The sequence below is a fragment of the Crocuta crocuta genome, unplaced genomic scaffold (assembly GCF_008692635.1).
Source record: "Crocuta crocuta isolate KB4526 unplaced genomic scaffold, BGI_CrCroc_1.0 scaffold36, whole genome shotgun sequence".
NCBI classification, from domain to species: Eukaryota; Metazoa; Chordata; class Mammalia; order Carnivora; family Hyaenidae; genus Crocuta; species Crocuta crocuta.
In genome coordinates this window covers 1,544,893-1,564,264 of record NW_027532203.1, presented here as the reverse complement: position 1 = coordinate 1,564,264, position 19,372 = coordinate 1,544,893, and the positions used below count along the sequence as shown (strand labels likewise).

Sequence of the window (19,372 nt, the reverse complement as noted above, 5' to 3'; positions counted from 1 at the left end):
ATTTATTTATTTTTAAAAGAGAGACAGAGCACGAGTAGGGGAGGGGCAAAGAGAGAGGGAGACACAAAATCCGAAGCAGGCTCCAGGCTCTGAGCCGTCAGCACAGAGCCTGACATGGGGCTCGTCGAACCCATGGACAGTGAGATCATGACCTGAGCCGAAGTTGGACGCTTAACTGACTGAGCCACCCAGGCGCCCCAACTATTTATTATTTTTAAATAGAGTAAAATTCATTTCCTCTGAAAGTGTCTAACCAAATGGGTGCCCCAAATGGGGCACCTGCGTGGCTCATTTGGTTAAGCTTCCAACTTCAGCTCACGTCATGATCTCCATGGTTCATGGGTTTGAGCCCCGTGTCAGGCTCTGTGCTGACAGCTCAGAGCCTAGAACTTGCTTCAAATTCTGTGTCTCCCTTTCTCTCTGCCCCTCCCCTGCTCATGATCTGTCTCTTTCTGTCTTTCAAAAATAAATAAAGGTTAAAAAAATAAGCAGAATGTTTCTAATATTTTGCTTACAAACACCATTAAATTAAAAATATGTTGTCTGCATAAAAATAATTTTGGTCACACAGGATATGCTTTATTATCTTTTAAAGTAAATATTTTTACAAAAGCTTACTCCATTGAGTTGTAATTTTCACACATTGCTATCTGATTTTTAGGAACAAGTAAGAGATTAAGAGCACTTTTGAAAGTGGGAGGTACATATTGATCTTAGGTACTTGGTTTCAATTGTACTTGAAGGAATTCTACCAAGTCAATTTCAAACAAGAAATCTGAACCCAACTCAATCTGATTCCACATGTAATGTCTGGGTAATCATGGCACAAACCATGACAATCCAGGAGCCATGAGAGCTCTAACACCCACATTATTAAATAAGGCATCACCCACCAACTGTTAAGAAGAAAATGACTATGCTAATGCTGGATATATCAGGAGCACGCACATAATCTGTACATTGTTGTCAATTCATAAACTACAGTGTATGTAGCAATGTGAGAGAGAGCTTTTGGCGTTCCCTTGGATTTGAGTGGAAGACTATTGCAAGTAGCCATGCTGTGTATCATTATTTCAGGTACTTAAAGACCTCGGACAAACTTCTAAATCTGATAGTGACATCTAGGAGTTTCCTCACTTATTTGATGATTCTTGGCTTTCTGCCTTAAAGGAAACTGATCATGAAATAGCACTGACCAGTGTCATTTATTCTGAGTTTGAACTATGCGTAGGGGGCAAGATTCAGTCATACTGATTTCACACTTATTTTTGCCATTAAAATTGTAGGTGTAATTTTTACTAGTACAGGAATTTAAAAAAATGAATTTTCTGTTTGTTTCTGTGTTATGCAAATAATCTAAAGATAGCTAGTCTCTAAAAATATCTGGGCATAGTTAAAATAAGCATCATTCTTGGGGTCAGACACAAATTATAATCCTTGCTCAATCTCTCCTAAGCTACATGATGTTGAATATGTTACCTAAACTTTCACACATCTGTAAAATTATTAAAAGTATAGCATGTCATAGGTTTCCCATATAGCATGTAAACCTCTAGCAAGTCATACAAGAATTCCATGCCTCTACATCTAACAGACGTGTTTCTTCCTCCGCAGAATTCAACTCTCAACCAACCTTTCAAGTTTGTTCCATCAAAAATTAGCACTTGAGTTTCCTTTTGACCAGTTCTACTTATTTTTTAAAGGTTATTTCATTTTTTAAAATTTAGAACTGTTCCTATTAATAAGGAGATATTAACTTATTATTAAATAAATGACTTTCCTAACCTTCCATTACTGAATGGGTACAGTGGACACTTTTGTAAATTAAGGATGCATTAAGAAAACTTAGTGATCTTTCTTATGCCTTGAACATCTTGCTATTTCATTATCTTACAAATCATTTCATCATTACTTGTAAATTTTTTCTAATGTGCTTTTAAAAGACTTACATGAAACTTGTAGGATGAATGGGCTGAAAGGCTGATATAATAATGAAATAAATCTTCCCCGTTGTATCATTCTCTTCTTTCTGTTTTTTTTTTTTAATGTGTTGCTTAAGGTATTTACATCATCATTCAAAAAGGCATAAAAAACTGATACGCTGTCATTTTAGTTGGATTTTATTTTTTCTTTAAAAACAGTTGAAAATTCAAAATACGTCATTTTACATTTATAATGACAGACAGAAAAAAATTGGCAGAGGAAGTCATCTCACAGTAATTTGTGAATGGATGTAACCCAAAAGCAGAAACCAACACTATAGACCCAAGATGATGGAGAAACTGATCACGTATTAAAAAAAGCGTTTGAGACTGAGCCTTCAGATGAAGAAAAAAACAGATGAATATTCTCAAAATCAAGAATCAGCAAATGAACAATATGAATTTAAGGATAAAGGGAAAATATAGTAATCATCCTTTTAGTCACTCAACAGGAAGGACTTCATCACACGATATTTTGTGATAAGGATCTGGGCCGTTCTGTTTCGCTAAAAATAAATGTGACAGTATTTTTTCATCTTTTATAAGTGTTTTGCACTAAAATCTACTTGATTTATCTTGCAAGTGGAAAACTACTGAAGGCAGAATATATCTAAATGTAACCGGAAGGACGGGAATGCAATAGAAATGTTCTTTTAACTAGAGTGATTATTATGTTTGCTGTTTATAAATCTAAAGATTAAATGCTTTGCAATCACGGGGCAAAGAATATAGCCATTCTTTCTTCAACAAAAAAATGAGCTGTGAAAGGTATTTTAAACTTCTTGAAGTATTACATACCGACAAATGCATATTTATCGTGTTAACATTTTGTTAACATTTGGCCAAGAGGACCATAGTATTGCCTTCAGCCTGACTCAACGTGAGACAGGTTTCTTCCTGAGGAGGAGGGCGCCTGACCTCCATTTTCATAGACCAGTTACGAGAGACAATTTCTGTTTGCAAATTCTTTCTCTACCCTTTGTAATGTAGATAAATCTTCTCCTAAACTACCAATTTGATAATGCAGGATGGTCTTTCTCAACATCCTGAAAACCATCCCTTTGAAATGTAGACATCCATTAAGATAGGACCCCTATCGTTCAGTCTCTATCCTCTATCGGATGGCAGGAAGTTAACTTCTATGAGAGCCAATTACACAGATGGCCTGATCACACTGGCCAACCTTCCCCCAATGTGTCCCCTAGTACTTTTTTTTCACTAACTAAGATATAACTAAGATGATTTACATCTTCCTTGCCTTCCCTAACAAGCATCCAGTGCAATTTCTCTTTGCCACATTTTAATAAAATTATTTTGCACTGTCATTTTATTTATATAGCTGTGAATTACTTATACAAATTACTTATTTTTAAAGAATAAATTTCACCATGTGGTAAATTACGAGGATTTTCCCCCCCTAGAATAGTGGGAATTAAGCCTACTGATACTTCCTCCTCAAAAACTGTTGCATTCATTCATGTCCACATCAACAATCTTGTTTCTCTCTTACATGATGGGTCACACCTACTCAGTCTACTTTGCAGTCTTCTCTTTCTTTACTGAATCCGTAAATATTGTTATTCCCAAAGGTTGTGCCCTGTGTTCTTTTATATTCTCACTTTATATTTTCTTCCTGCATGACATTATGCACGCAACAAATAAATATTAACTACGAATGCTCTAGTAAGTCTAAAATCTCTATTGATGGGGAGCCTGGTGGCTTGGTCTGTTAAGCATCCGACTTCGGCTCAGGTCATGATCTCACGGTTTGTGGCTTTGAGCCCCACATCAGGCTCTCTGCTGACAGCTGGCTTAGAGCCAGGAGCCTATCTTCGGATTCTGTGTCTCCCTCTCTCTCTGACCCTCCCCTGCTCACGCTGTCTCTCTCTCTCTCAGGAATAAATAAAACATTAAAAAAATAAAATAAAATGATAAAATCCCTATTGTTAAATTCAATGGGATCTTTTCTTTTCTGCTTTTACCTGTACCGTAAGAAGAAAATAAGGCAGGTAATAACCCCTTCCTCCTTAGAACACTTTTTTTGTGGTTTCTACATTACCATATTTTCCTGGTTTGCAAAGTTCATTTTCTAGTGTGTCCCAACCCCCAAAACACTAGTATTGGACCAGATTTGTCTTTAGACTGATTATCAACTCTCTCCATACTCTCTCCTAAAGAGATCTCCTCACACTGCAACGTTTTAAATATAACATGCAAGGCTAATAAATTCAAATGTATATCCCCAGGGAATTATAGAAAAAACACTTTATTTCAAGAACTATTGTCTTCACGCTTTGTTCATTTACTCAAGTCGTTATCATTGGGAACTACACTATATGTTTTCAAGAATACAAAAATAAACTCACTCACTGTTCACAGGTATCTTGGAATTTAGAAAACATGCTAAACTTAGAGATGACACATTTCACAAATATATAAGATCTATTCAAACTAGGAATAGAGAGGCAACACAATATAATGGTTAGATGCATGCATTCTGATTCCAACACTTAGGATAAAACCTCTCTCTACTTCGGAAGTAACCACTTCTCTGGACCTCTTCACCTGGAAAATGAGGCACATGATATATTTTGCTCACATTTTTTTAAGAGTTTTTGAGGATTGGTTTAACGTTAAAATGTTGCTAGAATCATGTCTGGGGCATTATAAATATATGTTTATTTGTATTTTACTTATTTATTTTTTTATTTTAGTATTTCAAGGTTTTTTTAAAAAAGAGTTTTAAGTTTATTTATTTAGGGAGAGGGGGCAGAGAGAGAGAGCATGAGAAGGGGCAAAGAGAGAGAGAGAGAGAGAGAGAGATGCCAAGAAGGTTCCGTGCTATCAGTGCAGAGTCCAATGTGGAGCTAGATCTCATAAACCAAGAGATCATGACCTGAGCCAAGATCAAGAGTCAGATGCTTAACCAACTGAGCCACCCAGGGACCTTTCAGGTTTTTATTTAGATTTTAGTTAGTTGACTGATGATGTAATATTAATTTCAGGCGTAAATTTTAGTAATTCATTACTTACATATAACACCCAGTGCTCATCACTGGTGCCTCTTTCATATCCATCTAGCCCATCCCCCTCCCCCACCTCCTTTCCAGTAATTGTCAGTGTGTTCTCTGTAGTTAAGACTCTCTTATGGTTTCTCTCTCTCTCTCTCTCTCTCTCTGTGTGTCTCTCTCTCTCAGTCTATCTCTCTTTTTTTTCCCCTTTCCCCTAAATTTATCTGTTTTGTTTCTCTAAAACAGTTTGATTATGTGGCATGTGAGTTCAGTTTTGCAGTAGGGGCATTTCAGAAAGAAGGGTTGATATGAACAAAATTCTAAAGTAGAAGCTGTAATTTATATTTTGCAAGACAATTCAGAGTATGAAGAGGAAAATATATATTTTTTAAAGCAAGATAGATAAATTGTGGCCAAATCAAAGAGAGTGTTAAATACCAGACCAGTAAGTTTTATGCTTTCATGTGGCGGTATTGGAAAATCCACTGAAGATTTTAAGCACCAAAGTCAGAAAACTGTGTTGTAGGAAATTTCACCTGCTCTGCCCTTCGCTGGGCAGAATGAATTCATGAATTCATCTTTGCCCTAATGCCTGAAACCTCCTGTGATCATGGATGGTGTCACTGTCAGTGACCAGTAGGCAGAAAACAAAACAAAACAAAACAACAAAAACTCCACAAATACTCTTCTCGAAAGAAGTGAGTATTCCACAACATTACAAATGTCCTGACTCCTGAGTTCTTTCCTATGAGCCAGAATCGGTGAAAAGAAGGCAGGCTCCACTCCCTCAGTAAAGACATGAGTAAACTCTCATGCAGTGGTGGAGGGAGATAGTTCGTACTAGAAATGTGTATTGGCATTTTGTCACATGGCGCAAACGTTGAAAAGGTTATTATAAACATGATTGATTACAGTTGTTATAAACAACAGCTGAGGAGTTAGAATAAAGGCTCCAGTGTGATCGCCAGAGTGAGGTAGCATCGCCCTTGAAGTTTTTATCATCTAAGTCTAGGGCCCTGGCCTCAAGTCTCTTATGATATGAATTGTGTTGTCTCCCAGATCTCCTCCCCATCTCAGCCCAGCTAAGATCGATGAACATGGAACTTTATTGGGTAAGTGGAATTACCACCCTGGACATTTTTAAAAATAAGTTTAGGGAAAATGAAGTAAATTAAGCTTATTTTTTTTAAGTTTGGAAATAAGTTGTTTAATCAGGGAGATGCTCTGAATACATTCACACTTATGTAAAGTTAGAAAATATTTAAATTTTAAAGTATTTAGGTTATAGTAAACTATAAAATGTAATTTTGCTTATAATAATTGTAAAAATACAAGTCATCTTAAATATGGAAATATAAGATATATTTAGAAAATTATAAGATATATTATTTCTGAAATTATTTTAATTTTAAGCTTATGATATTTGTTGTGTCCAGGTAGACAGATGTGTTTGAAAATTTTGAGAAAATCAGATATGTTGAATTTCCAAGTATACAGTCTATAATTCCAAGTTCAAAGAAACGTCTAAACTCAGTTTCTGTAAGAGTCATGGGTAACAACCATGTCGTTTGTATTCTGTTTTTGTGATTCGTTTTACACTATATTGTCTGTTCATAGGTTTCTATGTTAGTTTGATTTTGGATCTAGGGGGTGGTGCCTCACAGTGGGAGTCACTGAAAGTTTTATATTAACCTTTTGCTTTATCAAAACCTCTGAATCCTAACCAATTCAAAACAAGTAGCTTCAGTTTAAATTCATTTGTATATNAATAAAATAAAATAAAATAAAATAAAATAAAATAAAATAAAATTTGTAAATGCCTTAGGCAAGACTTGAGAATTACTTCTGGAATAAAACACATTCTAAAATAAAGATAGCCAAATTTCAGAAGACATTTTAAGTTCTACTAATGATTTCCATTATGTTACAGTTGAAAAATCCATAACAATTTAGGAATGTTTAATTCTTAAAATATGTTTATTTCTCACAATAGCAAGTATCTAAATATAAAAGATAATGTTGGCTATTCTTATTCTTTGGTAGAAAACTAAAATTTCAATTTTTATAAAATCCAAATTGTCTTCAACTAGCTTTGTTGATAAATTTAAATCTGAGAATAATTGATTTTACAGTAAATATATATACACATAATCACTTACATACATATATACACATACATACATACATACAGTATTCTGAAAACTAGTTAATGCATTTTTAAAAATGTTTTATGACATTTAATAAGCTTCTACAATTGCAAATGACACTTAACCAATTTTAAGGTTATTGTGTAGTGGATCTGAAAACAAAGAACAATCTATTTCTAGCTCTACTTTTTGCAAATGAAGAGTGAGTTTCACAAGCCAAGATATGTGAAATAAATAATAAAGTCAAAAGAAAGAAACAAAGAAAGAAACAATGAAACCAAAAAAGAGGGAGGAAATGATTTTGAAGTAAAGATGATGTATTTCAAAATAAGAATGCTTTCTATTCTTTACATAGCTAGCAATTAATTTGAAATTAGGTTTCTTTGGGGTTAATATGTCTGATATAATAGTTATAAGCTACAGAAAAATTCCAGCTCTTTCTCTTCATGTTTATGTTTATATATCATGTTACTTTATGTGGTGATGCATGAAAAAATAAAAATTCATTAAAATGTGATTATTTATCCCATAGAATTACAAAAAAAAGAATATTGCATTGACAAAGTATAAAAGTTTTACTATGAATTCCCAATGTTAGCAGATTTTTCAAACATTTGAGGAATCTGGAAGTGGAATGCCTAAAGCTTCCATTTTAATTTTTTCAAGAAGAAATTTAAATTATATAGAACTTACAACATAAAATCATGCAATTCATACAGTTAAGTAAAACTTACTTTTATCATTGCAAAATGGGAGGAATCGTAGCAAAAGTTATTATATATAATATATGGCAATGTTTAGATATTAGCAATTTATTGCAAGTCCTTACCTGACCAGAAACTGCATTTTCACAAACATACGTGTCATAGAATTCAGAGAACTCAGGAGCATGATCATTAATATTAAGAACTTGCACATACACAGGGACTGTGGAAACTTGTTGCACATTGTCTGCAAATTGAATAAACAGAATGAAAATAAAGAATGTTAACGCTGTCTTTGGGGGGATGAGGTCATGAAAATGACATTAGAGACTGGGTGGCATATTTCTATTATCCTTGATTAAAAGACATCCGTGCACATGATCCCTTTATCAATCATATATTTTCCAAAAGTAGCCTAGGAAATAATGCCCCCAACATATTCAACCCAACCAATACGAATCAAGTGCCTTTTACCTGCCATAGACTCTAGATAGAGCTGATAAGGAAGGACTGAAAAAGATGGACAGATGTAGGAACACTTCCTAAACTCTAACCACTGGTGAAGATATGTATATTAATAATATGTATTGTGATGTATGTGTATAATATGTATATTAATACATATGATTCTAATAAATAAAACATTATTATCCTCCCCAACTTTACTGATAAAAAACATTGAGTATTTAGTTCCACAAATTACAGTTAAATGGCTGGCCTACAGTTATAGCTGAAGTAGAAAAGGCAGTTTAAAAATCCAGCAATAAGTGCTCTAAATGATAGCATTGTTCGGTCAAGTATTTAAAAACAAAAAAGGACAGAATAAGGATCTAAATACATTTGAAAATAAAATAATTACAATAAAATCTAGGTAAAGTTTTATGGATATATTGAATTGGGAGGATTTTCTGAAGTGAGTCAAGAAATATAGAAACTGTGAAGGAATGGAAATATATAGTTAAAAACGTATTTTAAATGTGTCCCCCCCCCCCAAAAAAAAAACAAGTTTAAACCAAAACAACAAAACACCATTGATCTGGAAAAATGTTTGCATTATTACATGAAATTTTAATAATTCTAATTTTCAAATTCTGACAGCTGGTATGAAAACAAAAAACTACAACAATTTGGGGAAATAATCATAAGTCAGAAATTCACGGATGAGAATGAAAATGCTCATCATCTCCATCGATGCCAGGGTTTTTCAACCTCATCACTCTTGATATTTTGGAATCTAGATAGTTCTGTTTTTTGCCAGGGGGGTGGGAGGGGCTGTCCTGTGCTTAACACTATTCCTGACTTCCACTAACTAAATGCCAGTAGCATGCACAACCCTAGTTGTGACAATCAAAGTTGGCCTCAGACCTTGTCAAAGGTATTAGGCAGCAAAACTGGGCACATTTGAAACATGCTATGGTCCAAGGCACTCATGCATACAATAAAAGACTGTATGATCCAATCTATTTAGTCTACTTTTTTTTGCATCTCAAATAACTGGAAATAATCCAAATGCATAGCAAAAGGGAACTGAGGAATAAATTACAACCATACTATGACATTTTGTGTGCTTATTAAAAATGGATGAGTTAATGTAATAAATGTATCAGTTTCCATGGGCTTTAAAAATAGATTTTAATCTTGATTATCAATTTAAGCAAAATGCTCTACGGCTGTTTCAGCTGCTCTTCTGTAAAATGAGAAAAATACTAGTAACTTCCCTTACAGAGATGTTAAAAATACTAAATGAATTAAACATATAAAGCATTTATAAGATTACTTAGGATACACATAAGCAGTAAATATTAAGTATTATGAATTTATTTATCTGCTAACCAGGGGTGATAGACACAGCATTTTATGAACTGATTAAAAAAGCAAATCGCAGCATGATATATGTATATTTGCATATCATTATCTTAAATGTTTTTTTGCTTGATGCTGTGGGAAGGTACTTATAATTAAAGAGCAAGGGAAGCATGGTATCTTTGTTGTTTTAATTTCTTTATAATATCCTGTTCTATGATTTGAAAAGCATTATATTTGCAATGGTAATTTGTAAGGGCAAATACATTAAGAAAACAATAACGAGGGTTACTTCTCCCTGTTGAAAATAAAGGTAAAGATGTCCCTCTTTCTTCTTCTTAAACCATTTACTTTAGGAAACCTGTGATTTGTATTCTGTTTTTTTGTTTTGNCAACCGACTAAGCCACCCAGGCGCCCCTATATGTAACCCTTTGAAAGCTAAATACATGTCTTGGCAACTTTATATCCCAGGCCCACCTTCTTACGGGCTGGGAGCCAACTATTTAAAATATAATTATCAAGGAAAATAACCCTCCTTTCTCCCAGTTTCTGTTGGAAGGTAGGAGCCTAACTTCAGCAAAGGCTTTGACCCAAGTTCAAAACTACCTCTTCTCCTAAAAGTATGAGAAATTTAGTTTTCTTTTGGATAAAAGTGGGTGGCAAACACAGATGGTCATGCCGACCACCTAGTGAACATAGAGGGAACTCTGTGTGACACGTGGTGTTAAGTCTTCCTACTTGAAGGCTAGTACTTGGTTATCGTGGGAACATGATGCTCAGTTCTATACTAGGGCGAAATTTCTTTCAGTCTTAGAAATCTCAACAGATTCCTGTAATGTACATCAGGCTCCTGGTTAATACTTTTCAGCTATAAAACTGGTTTCTCCCTATTCCCCTGTGATAGAGTTGTTTTCTGAATCGGTTTGAGACTCTGTTTGTAATTATTTTTTCCAATAAATAACAGTTGCAATTATGATAAAAAGTGTAATTTCCAATTAATTAAAATTATAATATGCCTGGTTTAGGACATATCAAAAAATCCAGCCTTTACCATTTACCACGTTAAGGCTTACTCTAAAAATTAGCACCTTGAGATTCTTGTCTGTTGTTCTTATTTTCAGGATAAAAATAGGTAAATAAAACATTATGATATAGTTGTTTCTAGGTATTCCAAGATGATAGAATTATTCAAAAATTAAGGCTTAGGAAGCCTGGGTGACCCAGTCAGTTGAGCGTCTGATTCCTGATTTCAGCTCAGGTCAAGATCTCATGGTTGGTGGATGAAGTCCTTCCCTGGGCTCAGAGCTAACAGTGCAAAGCCTGCTTAGGATTCTCTCTCCCTCTCTCTCTGCCTCTCCCTGGCTTGGGCTCTCTCTCTCTCTCACTCTCCCTCTCTCTTTCAAAATAAATACATAAACTTAAAAAAAATAGAGCTTATATTTTTTATGGTTTAAACATGTAATATATAGCCACAGAACAAATTTTTCTTTAAGTAAGTAAAACAGAAAAACTATTTCAGCTACAATTTTTTTTTTAAGTAGTGAGAAATTCATTTAAGGGTTTCATCTTTTTTTTTCCTGGAAAATCTGTTTAAACTTAGGTTTAAAATTGGTATAACTACATAAAATATACACATGTTTTTATAGCTTCATTTAAGAGTAGTTAGTAGTTTTATTCACTTAGATGGCATGCTGATAAATAGCTTGGTGCTTAATTTGGGAATGTTTCCAGGAAAGAGACTAAGCACAATGAACTTCATTTGCTAGAGAAACAAATGCTAAAATGAACATCTCTCCTATAATCAGCATAACTGTTACATTGTAAGCTTTATGCTATGTACCCTGTGTAGCAAGTGTATTTAATGACAATTTTGTGATTCCCAGTTTCCAACCATCCAGGTGCTCTGTTAATATTACTGTTGAGACTTATATGGTCAAACAACTATTTTTTATATTGATAAGAAATTGGCACATGTGAACATTTTCTCCAAAATTGTGTGAAATGAGTTTAATTTTGTGGAATAAGAAAAAATCCCAGAGAGAGAGAAAAAGTACATGATTATTGGTTACTTGTGTTATGAAAGTTCCTTCTAACCCATTTTTTAAAAGATGAAACAAAATTTTAAAACATCTTCAAGGATGAGTTAAATGTACACTAACTTTGGGGACTTCTGAAAATATTTATCTACTTATATTTTATTTTGGTATTTCATTCCAATCATGTAACTTTTCAGCTCTATAATAAAAATAACAGTGGGAATATTAAGTCTCTTTTATCTAAAAGTATTATTTTTTAGTCTAAGAAAACTGATTTAAAATGCCAGGAGCAGATCAGCATGAACTGTATAATTCCTGTTCTTGATAACATTTCTAATCACTTATTTCTGAAACAGTGATTAACTTCTAAGTAGTAAATTCTGTGTAAAATAAATGTATTCAGTTTATATTCAGTTTGCCTTTCACAGGCATTTACAGGTTTGTTTTCCTTGACTGCATTTTAAATCTTCTTTTTATATAATTATGTGTTTTAATACAATATTCTATGATCCACAAATTTTTAAGTGTAAAAATCTACTAAATAAATTGGTACTTTTTGTATCAAGTGATCAACTTCAATGCTGATATAATCATGCCTTATGAATTTCTGTATCTAAAATTACATATCTATTAAATCCCTTGTTTTATTCTATATTTGCCTGAATTCATTGGAAGCTCTATTTACTTGCTTTTCCTCAAAAGAATTAAAATGTTTTCAAGTCCACACTATTTATTGTTTTAAAATGTGACATATATTTTAGATGTCACATCTAAAATCATTTAGATGTTGCCATCTTCAAATATAAAACAATTATTATAATATGCATATATTCTGGCTTTAATGTTCCAGGAGCAAATTTATTTTTAAAAATATGTTTTTAACATACTTTTGCCCAATAAGACAAAGTCTTATTCTTCAATATCTTGTTCTTTAAAATCTATTTAAAAAATTAATCATCCTCCAAACTCCCTTTTAATGACTATACCACACATTTCAATTACCAGCCCTGCAATTAACCACACATACTTTCACCAACAAATGAACATGGTTGAAACAATAATACAGAACAAGATGAGCAAATGTCAGAGAACAGTCAGTATAAGTATCAAAGGAGAATCTGGCTAACATACTTACGGAGATGATTGATATTTGGCCCTGAGAAGTGGTACAATACAAACAGATTTAAATTCCATGTTTGAGTCATTAATTGAAATAATTTGGTATTTAAACTCTATTTTTTAAGAGTAAAAACGAAAAAATGAAATTTGATTGAGATTATTGTGCACATATGTAAATACTAGGGCACCTGGGTGGCTCAGTCAGTTAAGTGACTTCGGCTTGGGTCAGGATCTCATGTGGGTTTGAGATCCAGGTTAGGCTCTGTGCTGATAGCTCAGGGCCTGAAGCCTGCTTCAGATTCTGTGTGTGTCTCTCTCTCCACCCCTCCCACAGTCGTGTTCTGTATTTCAATAATAAATAAACATTACCAAAAAAGAAAAGAAAATACTGAGAGCAAGTATCACTTTTCACATTCTCAGTAAGAGACAGAGCGGCATAGTGTGGCAGAGGATTAAGACATAGGCTTAGAAATAAGATGTTATTGTGATCAGTCCCTGGCTTCATCATTTAGGAGTTGGGCAAATAAACTACAGAGTTTCAGAGTCATCTTCTGTGAAATAGGAATAATGTCTGCCACAAATTTTTATTAAGAGCCATAAAAGTGCTACTAAATGTAGTTTCACACAAACTACATATGCATATGTGATTCTAAAAGTAATCTATTTAATAAAATATAATTTCTGAAAACTCACCAATACAACCACCTTACAAAATATAGGTTTTAAAAACAAATATCTAAAAATGGAAGTGACAAAGCTGTATTTTTTTTTTCTTGGTGACTCACAAATGGTAGCCAGTTTTTACAGCCACTGTTACTGCCTCTTTATTTTCCCTTATTTATATTATACATCTATGGCCTTTAGTGTAAACCTATGTGATAAGTAATACTGTAAACTGTGAATTGGATCAGTTTCATTGCCTGAATATTAAATGCATACACACCCACGCACATATATAAAAGTACATTATATAGAACATTTGGAGCCACTGTTTTCCTTAACATGGTGAAGCCTGTTGACCATCTGGTAAGGAGAAATAGTTTGGTAAGAGCACAAGTCTCATCTGATTGCATTTGTCGTGCCAGTCACTGAATCTTGGGATATCACTTCTGAACACAGTATGTAGGCAGTGACATAGTTAAATTGATTAATTCATGTACTTCTTGGTATATATGTAAATGTACACACATATGTTGAATTACTAATCTTTATGGACAGCAGTGATCTTGCATCCCAGAGATTTGTGTGCTCTTTTTGCTTCATTTTGTGATGCTACTATTTACTTCCGTGGCCTTAAAAAAGGGTGGGGGGCGGGGTGAGCAGCAAAAAATTTCATCAAACAGTATCTCTTTAGAGGTCTTCATGTCATCCTTTTGATAAAAAGCAATCATGTAATTAATGGGTTTGAGTATAGTTGGATTATTTTGCAAGCTTTTCATACCCATCAGTCATTCATCCTTTTTTTGTATCCATTCATAAAAAGATTAGAATGCTTTGTGTCTCAGAGTACACACAATACATTTTAAAGATTCTGCTTTCTAATAACTCACATTGTAGTACTTCTAATATAACAAAAAGTAAATGATATATCCTTATAAATATTTTCCCTAATATATAAAATGAGCTTACTGTTTCTACAAATTTATTAAAACATGTTCTTGTAATAGCTTAAAAACTATTTCAGAGAGAAACACATTTTTCAAAGCTGTCCACTCTTCCCTTGAACAGATTTGAAATCTTTTTCTCAATAGCTTTGTAAATAGTGATATTATAAATCATTTGTTCTCCGAAAGCCCAATGACTAAAAGCTTCTTGCTTTCAAAATAAGCATCTTTGTGTTTTCTGACACCAAGAGCCTTGGCATTTCTTCCTTTGCAACAGACGTTTATTCCCTGTAACATTTGCTCCTCATCTTTTCTTGTTACGTTAAATGGAAAATTCAACACCCGGACTCCATTTTCCTGCCGTGTTTCCATAGAGCTATTCAATGCAAGACAAAGAAATATGCAAGAGACACGTCCCACCTCATCATGTCACCATCCAACTGCTCAATAAAGTGAGGAATCAGATATATATTTAAAGTGAACAAGCCACAGAAGCAAACAAGATTATTAAAACTTATGCAAAACAGGTTAAAGGATGCATTCTAGAACATTTTGTATTCACAAATTTAATTCCTAACTGAACTATAGGAAACCTACCAATTAAATAAAAGTAATGATTTTGATAATCTTTTATATTGTGTTATATCTATTCCTTGGAGCTTGAATTAATTAATATGGTTGGCTTAATAACAAATTAATTGATAATCATGAAGACACTATCCAAGCAGTAAATTAGGATGATTTTTATCTACTTTTTACAACCTGAACATGGAATCATCTACATATCTCTGAAAACAAACAAACAAAAAACATAAAAAAAACCCACATCAAACAATACTGGTCACCACTGATTACTGAAGATGTGACTATCAACACAACTTTCACTATATGTTTAATTTGAAAACATTACCATTTGTGATGTACCAATGGATGTTTGCTGTTGGAATCCTTCATATTCTTTCTCATATTTTCATTGGTATATGATTATTTTTAAATATCTAAATTCTTAAAGACTGTGTTGGAGTGTTATCCTGTCCCTAATGTGCAAGAGTATAGCTAACATTTTGTTCCAGAAATAGAACAAGGCACGGGCATTCTGTATGTGATTTCTAGAATAGTCCCCTGTGAACTAATAGAGTCAGTCTAAACTGATTATGGTTAAATGGTATGATATTACTAGTCAATTTTAAATGACTTTAAATTTAAAATTTTAATTTCCACTCATTAGGTTTACTACTCCTTGGATAGTAGTAAAACAATGTATAACATTAATTAAACATTTCTCTAAATTAAAAAATTTGCTCTCAGGGAAAGTTTCCTATGCAATAAAATTATAACTTCTTTCCACCCATAAATACTTTTTAGGGATGGATATTTTTCTGTGTGTGGAATGTACGCAAGACTTTCTATTTTCATTGAACTTACCTTATAAGAGGACCCATAGAAAATATATATTAAATATATCCCAGTTAAAAGAATTTGCAAAAACTATATTCAATTTGTCATAATAAAAAGTCTTAAAGTATTTAGTGGCAAGTATATGTATATATTTCCATCTTTTTATTTAAATTCTAGTTAGTTAACCTATAGTGTAATATTGGTTTCAGTAAATTTTACTGATTCATCACTTACATATAACACCCAGTGCTCATCCCAACAAGTGCCCTCCTTAATGTCCATTGCTCATTTATCCCATTCCCCTACCACCTTCCTCCATCAACTCAGTTTATTCTCTATTGTTAAGAGTCTTTTATGGATGGTTTGCTTCCCTCTCACTCTTTTTTTCCTTGCCCTATGTTCATCTGTTTTGTATCTTAAATTCCACATGAGTGAAATCATATAGTATTTGTCTTCTCTGATGGCTAGAGTGTATTATGCCAAGTGAAATAAGTCAGTCAGTGGTAAGTATATGAAGAAACTGTAGTAGGATTGGACAGACATTGGTAATCTAAAATAATAGAATAAAATACATATATGTGAATTTTGACATATTATGTATCATTTAATTCCAAGGCTAACAGCGTTTTAAGCTAATTTTCCCTCCTACATTTGGAGATTATTGAATGGTTTAAAATATATGGTGAACCAATGTGTGGTTCCTAAATGACTACTTACATTCTTCTGTGGCTGTAATACTTAGGTTGTACCAAGCAGTAATCTCTCGATCAAGAACACTGGTTGTGATGATTGTGCCGTTGCCATCGACACTGAACGCTTTGCTTCTCATAATAGAATACCTGCACCAAAAACAGCATCACTAAATTCTATTATTTTGTCTGTGTAACTGTGATAACATAAACTATTTTAATGCAATAAGACAAATTAAATGCATGCTCTCTATAGCTAAGTTATGTAATGCCTAACAGCTTTTAGAAAGGTGCATGTATATACTTAAGATTTAACTCAGTGAGGATAAAAGACTAAAATGATCTCAGATTTAAACTTATGTATGCTAAATCTAAACACATGTAATTCATTCTCATTCCCGAAAGACAATTTTAATAAGTGAATGATTTAGTTAAAAATAAGTGATAAAATGGGGCACCTGGGTGGCTCAGTTGGTTTAAGCATTGGACTCTTGATTTCTGCTTAGACCATGATCTCACAGTTCAGGGGTTCAAGCCCAGTGTCAAGCCCAGTGTCAGGATTTGCGGTGACAGTGCATAGCCTGCTTGGGATTCTCTCTCTCTCTTTCTCTCTCTTTCTCTTTCTCTGTCCCTCCCCTGTTCTCTTTCTCTCTATGAAGACAAATAAACTTTAATGTTTTTTTATTTATTTCTAGGAGAGAGAGAGAGAGAGACAGTGTGAGCAGGGGAGGGTCAGAGAGAGAGGGAGTCACAGACTGAAACAGGCTCCAGGCTCTGAGCTGGCAGTCAGCACAGAGCCCGACGTGGGGCTCGAACCCACGAACCGCAAGATCATGACCTAAGCGAAAGTCGGACGCTTAACCGACTAAGCCACCCAGGCGCCCCAAGACAAATAAACTTTAAAAACAATAAATGGTAAAATGCCATTTGCAAAATACAAATAAACAGGGGTAAAAATTAATGCTTGCTAATATTTGTTTTTATCTTCGAAGCAACGTAAAGCATATCCTCACCCTATACACACACACACACACACACACACACACACACACACACATATATACATACATATGGATGGAATATGCTGTTGTTAGAGCATGCATGGAAATAAGCCAGATAATAAAATTCTCTAATGCAAAAACCTGGAAACTGATCTCAAACTCCACAATGAATGATGCCTTTGAAGTACTCAGCATGTCTAATCTGCTTGCAAATGATTAATCATAAAGATTAAGGAAGAGTAATAATTTGGGTTCAGTGAGGACTCCTCATTGCACATATATTCCTGAAGACTTAGATGAGACATCAGTAAGGTTTTCCATAATTATGTGGCAAGAGATGAGAATATTTTAATCTTGAATTGACAGGTCTCTAAAAATATCACACTGATTTGCAGACTGGTGTTCAGGGGAGAATTAAAATAGAAATTACAGAGAATTAAGCTTTAGGGGAATTTGGTTTTAACTCTATTCATTTTTAAACTTTCAATAAGCAATTTACTTACATATCCGTAAATGGTCACATTTCCTACTTAAGAGATTTGCTGACAGAAAGCACACAACCGTAGTTTGACAGTTAGTATTTTGTATTAAAAATCTAGAATATCCTGTTTCTATAATAAAGCATTCCAACTAACCTGATCAAAATTTGAAAACAAAATTTCAAATAAAAGTTTTTAAACATTATGACCTAGACTTATCAGTCACATTTTAAAGAATAGTCAATATACACCATTTGGGAAAGGAAAGATGTGTGCAAGAGATTTTTGAAAGAGCTGGAGCGAAAAGGCTTAAAATGTGAAGTTTTGATGTGTAAAAGATCAATCTTTGGTTCATTCCAGAATTCCTCTCTATGGAACTCTTTATTCCTACAAAAATGCTGAACGGATAAAATGTCACTGCATGATTTTCCCAACGCTCACAGCTCTTGCCTAAATGAAATAAACAAAGGGCTCTTCCATACATCCTTCTCCAGATGCCTGTGTCTCATTCTTACCCCTCACATGCCTCTACAGAAGTACTGTTCCCACGTCACAGACAAAGCAACTGAGACACATGAAAGCCAATCCCATAAACAAAAGCTGGATTTTTCCAAATAGGTTCCACTGGGTGTTTCAAGGATTTGTAGGTGTTTCAGTTAGTGCACAGCTGAAACACATTTAAAGACAGTTCTTGGGGCGCCTGGGTGGCTTAGTCGGTTAAGCGTCCGACTTTCGCTTAGGTCATGATCTCGCGGTTCGTGGGTTCGAGCCCCGCGTCGGGCTCTGTGCTGACTGCCAGCTCAGAGCCTGGAGCCTGTTTCAGTCTGTGACTCCCTCTCTCTCTGACCCTCCCCTGCTCACGCTGTCTCTCTCTCTCCTAGAAATAAATAAAACATTAAAAAAAAAAAAAAGACAAGACAGTCCTCTTCCACAGGAGAATGTCCCCAATACCCTTGCATAGCCACAAGGCTCTTCCTGTTTCTCCCTGTTTCTCACATGTGAGTTCTCGAATTGTTTATCTTTGTATTGGAATTTTGGTAGCTCCCTTGGTGGGATTTCAAGGAATTCCTCTGAATTCATGTTCTTGGAGTCATTCAGACTATTTCCATATAATATTGTTTAATGTCTATGGGAACAATAGTTACGTTCTTTCATTTCTGATAATGGTCATTTTTGTCTATTCTTTCTTTTTCCCCCTCTTCATTGTCTTGCTAAAGACTGATCAATTGTACTAGTGCTTTGGAAGAACCAGTTTCTAAGGGCACCTGGGTGGCTCAGTCAGTTAAGCTTCTGACTTCAGCTCTGTCATGATCCCTCAGTCCAGGAGTTCGAGCCCCACATCGGGCTCTGTGCTGACAGCTCGGAGCCTGGAGCCTGCTTTTGGATTCTGTGTCTCCC

The 19,372-nt window shown here is 34.2% G+C and overlaps 1 protein-coding gene across 1 annotated transcript in view; it reads right to left on the bottom strand.

Moving 5' to 3' along the window:
- The window catches only part of CDH19 (cadherin 19), a 69,572-nt gene that overhangs the window by 19,643 nt on the left and 30,557 nt on the right, over positions 1 to 19,372 (bottom strand). Inside the window, exons 7-8 of the mRNA XM_077777669.1 lie at positions 16,523 to 16,644; positions 7,970 to 8,091 (exon numbers count right to left, since the gene is read on the bottom strand). Of these exons, the coding sequence (XP_077633795.1) occupies positions 7,970 to 8,091; positions 16,523 to 16,644 (244 nt within the window). The remainder of the gene's footprint in view (positions 1 to 7,969; positions 8,092 to 16,522; positions 16,645 to 19,372) is intronic.